This window comes from Halyomorpha halys, unplaced genomic scaffold (assembly GCF_000696795.3).
Source record: "Halyomorpha halys isolate HHAL.00 unplaced genomic scaffold, Hhal_1.1 Scaffold22.1, whole genome shotgun sequence".
NCBI lineage: Eukaryota > Metazoa > Arthropoda > Insecta > Hemiptera > Pentatomidae > Halyomorpha > Halyomorpha halys.
The window spans coordinates 904,174-912,177 of NW_027104816.1; the positions used below are offsets into that span (position 1 = coordinate 904,174).

The window sequence follows — 8,004 nt, forward strand, 5'->3', positions numbered from 1 at the left end:
TTATTTTGGTGCATTACATTACATATAGTTTACATTCCATAGCTCCCAAGATACAGTTATTTTAAAAAGCAACATTTCATAAAAAACTATTGCGAAAAATTAGTGGTTAGTGGGCAATGTATATATCTCAGGCACCATGAGACTTATAGGTGTCTATTAGTCCTCAAATTAAAGCTAGTTTAAAGTGATATAAAGTAGTTTATAACATTTATCTTCAAAGGGGTAGTAGTTTTCATGATATTTGCAAAAAAAAAAACATTGATTTATATCTGTTCAGACAAAATTACAAATGAAAAGTTCATATTCATATGCAAATATTATAAAAATTATTACCCCTTCGAAGATATCAATATTTTGTTAATTTATATTGGAAAATAAAATAAAAACTATTCCTGCGAAGATAAACGTTATAAAAAACATTAGAGTACATTAAACTAGCTTTTATTAGAGTGCTGGCAGACATCTGTATGTCTCATGGTTCCTGAAATAAAGGTTCCCCACAATAAATTTGTGTTTTAGTGTTCATTTCACATATATTTCATTAAATGTTGCTTTTTAAAAAGCTGTATCTTGGGAACATAGGAGGTAAAGAGCTCTTTATTAAAGAGCTTGCTATTAGGGCTCATTTTTAGCAAATTTACTCTACTTTAAATAATGTTAGATTAGGTTTTCTCGTGTTGTAGGTAATTTTAAAGACATAGAGCTCCAAATGATTAATTAATTTTTTTTAACATTTTGAAACAGCTACCATTTTGTGTTTCCTCTTTCTATACTTGGCAGACTCACCAATTTTGACTAATAATTATAAATAGTTTTCATTGAAGTTATAAAAAAATGAGGTGAAATAACTGCCTTTTTCTACTGGGCTTTTATACTATAAGGTCAACAATAAACACATTGTAGTACACTTGTTCTCCAACAGAGTTCAGTAATTCTATATTATAAAGATGGAACTTTATATTATAAGATAAAACACTTTTTCCATAGTATAAAACCTCAGTTCAGATTCGATAAGAATTATTCAAAACTATCCAGTTCAAACATACAAAACTTGTAAAAAGAATATTGAAATTACTTGTAAAATGCTATTTAAATGCTCTTATTAATTGGAACTACTAGGCATCTAACAGTAAATACAACAGTTCTTATTTCATTCAAACACAGCTTCCTCAATGTTGTTCATCGTGTCAGCCGGAATGGTCCCTCTCCATTCTATGTAAGCCCCCAACTAGTATGTTACCAATGTGAAACTGGCTTCAGCGGACCCTGTAACTCATTTTATACTGCCATATGGCAAACAAAGTCAGTATGTAATCTGTATATATACTATGTATTATATTATATATTTGTAATTGTAATTATATATAAATAAAGAGGATTTGAAAATAAAGAGTAAATATGATTAATAAATTCCAAAAAATTGATTTTGAAATGTAATGTTGAAAAGCCAAATCCAAGAGTGTTTAAGTTTATTTCTTTTGCTTACGAAAGATCATGAAAATGTATATGTGTGAGTTTACAAATGTAATATCATAGTCAAAAGCATAATATGTTTAATATTAAAATATTTATTTTAGGCGGTTTATTAGTTGAAGAAATACAGATGATGACTGAAATATACATGCATCAGAATCGATGATATTTTCAAATGTTTGTAAGTTTCTCTGCTCATCACAAACTATTTTAGAAATTTATTCGAGAAAATTTATATCTTAATTGCCTAAAGTACTTACACAACAGAAATGTCTAAGAGAAAAATCAATTCATTTTCTAAAACATCATAAATGAAATATAATTTTTATTATGTGCTAACAGTTATACAAAAATAATCCTAAAAATTACATTAATTACCCTTTCCGATTAGAAATCAACACAAAGAAGAGCGGGGAAACATAATAATATTTTGCAATATAAAAGTAGAGAATGCCATTGTTGTAAGCTATTATATTTTAAAATGGTCATGAATTATAATAAATACCTTGATGATGAACAATATAGAAATATATAAGTGGAAATTCTAACAGGGTAAGTACAGAATGAAAAACAATTTGAATGACTTGATCTTTCTAGCAACCATTGTCTCACAACAGGTCTGGTTCAAACTGCATTCAGTACTCCAAAGATATGGCTACTCAATTAAAATATGTATGACTAAAAGTCAAGAAAAAATATGACTTTTGACCAGCTTTTTAGGTCAAATACCTCACAGTGCAAAGGCAGGAACATCAAAACTTATTTATATATAATGCTACAAGTTTGTATAGTCCTTACCTCCTATAGCAAAACTATTAGGGGGGTTGGTTTGAGCAGCGTAACAGCGGAAGTCATTAATTTCCAAACTCATTTGAACTTTTAAAAAATGTTTACAACTAACAAAAACTGAATTATCAATACTGAACTATTACGACTACAATACCTCATCTAACCACGAACTACTGACTAACTATAATTTAGCGGGAAAGCAATAGATTAGGCTACTTTACATGTCGACAGTGATAATCTGGTTAAGCCAAAACACCAATAGAAATTTTCAATTTCCCGCCACTGGAGCTTGTATTATATATTAGTGCCCAAAGTAAAATAAAAATTCAGTACATCGTTCTTGATAAAAATATAATTTTTGTTCCCCCATACTTTAGAATAAAAAATAAATTATGAACATTAGCAGCCTTACTTGTAGAGGCTTTGCTAACAAGGTCAAAGAAAGGGAAGAGGCCCTAAGTTTTAAAATTTTAACTTGAAGATTTTGGAAAAGAACGAAAAGATTCCAAAAAAAAAATCCTTAGAATAACTGAACAAATCTTTTTTTAAAAAGTTAAATATATGGCTTCTTATTCGAAAGATTTTATGGTGGGAGGAGACCCCGAAATTTTTGGCGCTAAGGCAGTTCAGTTTTTCTCGATCCGTCTGTATGTGTTCGTTGTTATTTTATAATTGTTTCCACAAGTGTTTAATTAAGTGACAAAAATCAACAATCGCGGCTTTAAGTAACGAAATAACAAATACTTTTGAGAAACAATAATGCTAATAGATCTTTTTAAAACATTTTATTATTGGTTTAGGGCAAACTTTTTTTTGCCTTATGAACTAATACATGAATTTCAGTTCTAATAATTTATATTTTTCTGCCCTCACTATAACGCGTGTACTACTGCAACGGGCTTAGTTTCATTTCTTCTTGACTTACGTTATATTTACCCTTATAAGAACGCTAAATAAAGGTTTAACGTACCGGAAGGTTCGATGCCGATACATCCAATCGTTCTCTATATATAACTATCCAGTGACACCTCTCCAAACCCAAATCTACAAAATCAGACTTAACGGAATGCTCCCATCTACGTTTCGGTTTACTCCTCTAACGTTTACCCATAGATTTAGATTTTATTAACACTTTAGGGATCTATTCTTTACTAAGTCCCACAATCTTACACGCTCATCTTATTCACCTCAATGCTGAAATATGAATTATATTTACCAGGTCCAGTTCCCTCATTTTGAAGCGTTGTGTGGTCTTCTAAATTCTCTCAATAACTCATTCTTTTTCGGTCCGAATATTTTACGTAATACTTTATTTTCAAAAACCTCAAAGCATTGTTCTTCCCTTAGTGTTGAAGGTCACGTTTCACATCCATAAATAACACCCCTAACAATTACTAATAAAAGCAGTTAATAATAAATAACCCTATTGAAAGCAAATTTGATATCTCATACTAAATATGTAGGTCAAAACATATGTTGATGTTTGAAGTTATTCTAATTTCAATAATCCTGAATTGATTTTAAATGGATTAAAACCAAGGAAGAAAAGACTTCTTCATTACTTACTGTCATGTAGGAAAGATATTAGTGCTGTTCTAGTTTGGGTTTAGCTACAACTGTTGTATGGTGCAATTGAAATCTATGTCAAAGTGGATTGACATTGATGAATGTAAATCCTTTGATGACTGTGTGGTTAATTTCTTGTAAGTACATTTGATTTTGTCATAGAAGAATATATTTAATTTGTAAAGTCATAGAAATTTAAAATTGTTATTACATTCTCTTTTTAAAGTTTGCTTGATGTTCTTATTGATAAATTTTTTCTATAGTGTAAAAATTGAACAAACTATCTTAATATAATGGACTATCAATCATTGTGTATTATATAAAAGGAAGTTGGTCAAAAAAACTCAAATAGTATATAAACCATTGATTGTGAGCCTATGTTTCACCCCACTTTGAAGTGTTTCATTAGGCCTAAAGGGCTCTTTATTCAATTATTCAGCCTACTTTTATATTATAATTTAACATCATTGTCAAAATCAAACCGTATAATTTTGCAAGTTTGTTAAAAATTATTTTCTTATATTAGTTTATTGCAGTTTATTAGCTAGCTTTTAAAACTAAAAGTACTCATGTGTTTTACAATTAGTGTGAAAAGATAGGGTTAGTGTACATGTGTACCATTGTGGTGTTTAGATCTAATTTAATTTTTTTTGTGTGTGTTGTATAATACATTTCCATATATCATCGATTTACTTGAATAGTGACACATCTGATAGTCTGGGAGCGGTCAAAAGAACTAGTAGTAATTAAATTATTTATTGTGACCCAACATTTCGCCTCATTTTGCCGGGCTTCGTCAGGGATAAAAAAGGCTCTTTCTTCTTCCTTTTTTCTTGACCTTTATTGTATTCTTATGTCCCTTATTTTTTTCTTTTAGTGTATACTGTATATTTATATTTCTCTTTTATCTTCTTTCTATTTGTTATTATTTCCGTTTTCATTAATTATCTAGTACTTTTTTTGTAACTTTTGTTTGTACTTTTCACTCTACTTCTTTTTTATATTTTTCTGTTTTTATTTTCTTTAATTTATTTTGTTAATTTTTATATAAACTTCTACATATTTTAAATCATTTTTAACAATATCTTTGTTTACTTTTATTACATGTTATCTATTCTTTTACATGTTATCTATTCTTTTACTTTTTACTATCTTTTTTAGCCCTGACTAAGATCTGCAAAGTGGGGCAAAACGTTTTCTCACAATAAATAGTTCAAGGATGAGTTCATCAATGATCCTTACATTGTATCCCAAACCCTCTAATCCCACATCACCATCCTTGAAGAATGGTGCCAAAACTGGAGGATTAAAATAAATTCTAATAAATCCCACCAAATCACATTTACCCTTCCGTCGTAAACCGATGACCTCTTGCCCCACAGTATCCTTTAATATTACTCCACTTATTCGTGTAACAGATCTGTTACTACGTCTGAACAAACAACTGACATGGAATCCTGATACAAGACTAAAAACACAGGAGACTGCTCGTCGATTCCGACTATTAAAACATTTACTAGGCAAACGGTGTAAACTGCCGATACATTACAAAAGACTGATCTACATGACTATTGGAAGGCCTATCTGGACATACGGAGTTGAGCTTTGGGGCTCCACTAAACCATCAAATTCCTCCTGAATCCAATCCTTAATGCTCCTTACTTTTTAACAAATCAAGTCATTCATCAGGACCTCAATGCCTCATATGTTGCCAATTTGGCCAGAACCACATACCAATCCTTCTACGATAAACTTCCCAACCACCCAAATCCACTTGTTTCTAACCTGGCTTCTCCTTCATTAGCTGATAATCCTCCTAGGCTTCTGAAAAGAAGAAAGCCTCGAGATCTTCTCCTCTAGAAATGTTTTTGGAGTTCTATCAATTGGTAGATACTCCACATGTTTGTATCATGTCACTATGTCACCTACACAGCAAATTTACTTGTATATATTTTTATACAGTTGTAAATAACAACAAATAAATTATAAAAAAAAAAAAGAGTTCATAGTTAACCGTATATATAAATGAGAATTGGAGAAGATGGTCGGGGTGTTGCGGTCAGCAAAAAAAACAAGTAAACAAAAAATTATTTATTCATACCAACATTTCGACTTGAGTTTCAGGTCTTCATCAGGGCTATAAAACAAAAAGAGATAGCAACCATCATTATGAGAAAAATAAAATTGAAAAAAAAAAAATAGTATACTAACAAATTTAGAATTATACAAAATAATGAATTGAATGATCAATAAATAAAGTTGATTGATAACAGTGAAAGATAAAATATAATATTATATAGGTGATAAGATATATTATATTTCATCTTTCACTATTATCAATCAACTTTATTTATTGATCATTCAATTCAATATTTTGTATATTCCAAATTTGTTAGTATACTATTTTTTTTTTTTTTTTCAATTTTATGTTTCTCTAATTGATGGTTGTTGTCTCTTTTTGTTTTATAACCCTGATGAAGACCTGAAACTCAGGTCGAAATGTTGGTATGAATAAATAACTTTTTGTTTACTTATGTTTTTTTTTGCTGACCGCACCTCCCGACCGACCATCTCCAATTATTAAACTACGGTCAACTATCTACACCTCAATATAAATGAGAAGATAGTGAGGGGTATGTTCAGTGGAGAACACAAATAAGTAAAAACCTATTTATTAGTGCCAACGGTTCGGCTGGAATTTTGAGCCTTCATCAGGGCTAAGACCAAGATAAGAACCGTAATGAATTAAAGGCATTAAAAATTAATCAATAATATATATATAGTGTTAAAAGACATGTATAGTTTGAGTATTATAAGCAGTAAGTTAGTAATTTCTTTTTACACCCCTTCTCCTTTTCTACTCTTTTCTTATTATTTCTTCCTTGCCCTCATTATTAAGTTATATTCACCACAGGTTAGTATTGTCATATTTACTAATTACTCTTTTTGTCTTATAACTTATATATAACTTTATATTTTATTTCTTTCATTATTCTTTTTATTTATTTCTAGTATTTTACTTACATATTTCATTAGTTACATATGTTTTTTTTTCTCATTTTGTTTTCTATAACTCTAATCTTAAATAATTTTTATTAAATTTAAATATTCGTATTTCTTTATTACTTTTGGATTATAAATATAATTTTATATTTTATTTCTTTTATTCTGTCATTTTACTTACATATTTAATTACCTATATACATTTTATTTCCCACCTTTCTCATCGCTTTATTGTAAATAATTTTCATTTTTGTATGTATATTTACTCACTGGATTTTCATATGTATTTTATTATTTGTATATCTTATTTAATTGTAATATCACTTTTCTCATACAGCCTTTATCTTCGTATAATACTTAGACTACACATGAGGGACGTGACGGCCATACGGGTTGGGGTGCAGTTCCCAGTGCGCTCGGTTTGGAACGTTGTGGGTTCGATACCCACCTGGGGCAGTAGCATTCATTTTTCGGCAGTCCCGAGAAATGAATCTTGACATTCCCACCTTGGTTAGTATGCAGCAGCAACTTAGGTAGACAAGGTTGGCTAAAAGGACCACTAGACCCACTTGCCGGACTTGTTATCCCACCAAATACCAGTACCAGCACCAGTAGACTATACATGCCTTTTAACACTATGTATCTATAATATTACTTATTTTCTTATTACACATGGTCAATCAACATTCTTCCAATGTACAATATTTTACTATCAATAGTCCTATTTTCTGGTAGACCATCCCTCTACTTGTCAATTACTTACATATTAGACTGTCACTTACATATTTGACAATCCAATATATAAGTAACTGATGAATAGGTGAGTAGTAAACAAGACTATTGGTAATACAATATAATCAGGACAAATCCCTTAAAATAAGGAGAATGTAAGATGTCATAAAATTATGATGAACTAGATAATGTTAGATAAACAGTTAGTTAAAAATATCCTCCATAATAGAAAAATAAAAAGAGTGAAAAGTATTATGGGTTTTCTTTGGAAATAAATAAATGATAAAATTGTATAAACTTAGCCTAGTTTAAACAAATAAATACAATTAATAAATTATTGGAAGATCTATGGTTGACCATAGGTTGGTAAAAAACACAAATAGTAATAAAACTATTCAATGTGAGCCAACATTTTTCCCCATGTTGCAGGGCTAAATATAT

At 29.8% G+C, this 8,004-nt stretch overlaps 1 protein-coding gene across 1 annotated transcript in view; it reads left to right on the top strand.

Moving 5' to 3' along the window:
• The first annotated feature begins 3,752 nt into the window (after window positions 1-3,752).
• LOC106682157 (homeobox-like protein HDP1) overlaps window positions 3,753-8,004 on the top strand; it is a 15,902-nt gene continuing 11,650 nt past the window's right edge. Inside the window, exon 1 of the mRNA XM_014422864.2 lies at window positions 3,753-3,965. Within this exon, the coding sequence (XP_014278350.1) occupies window positions 3,926-3,965 (40 nt within the window). The 5' untranslated portion in view covers window positions 3,753-3,925. The remainder of the gene's footprint in view (window positions 3,966-8,004) is intronic.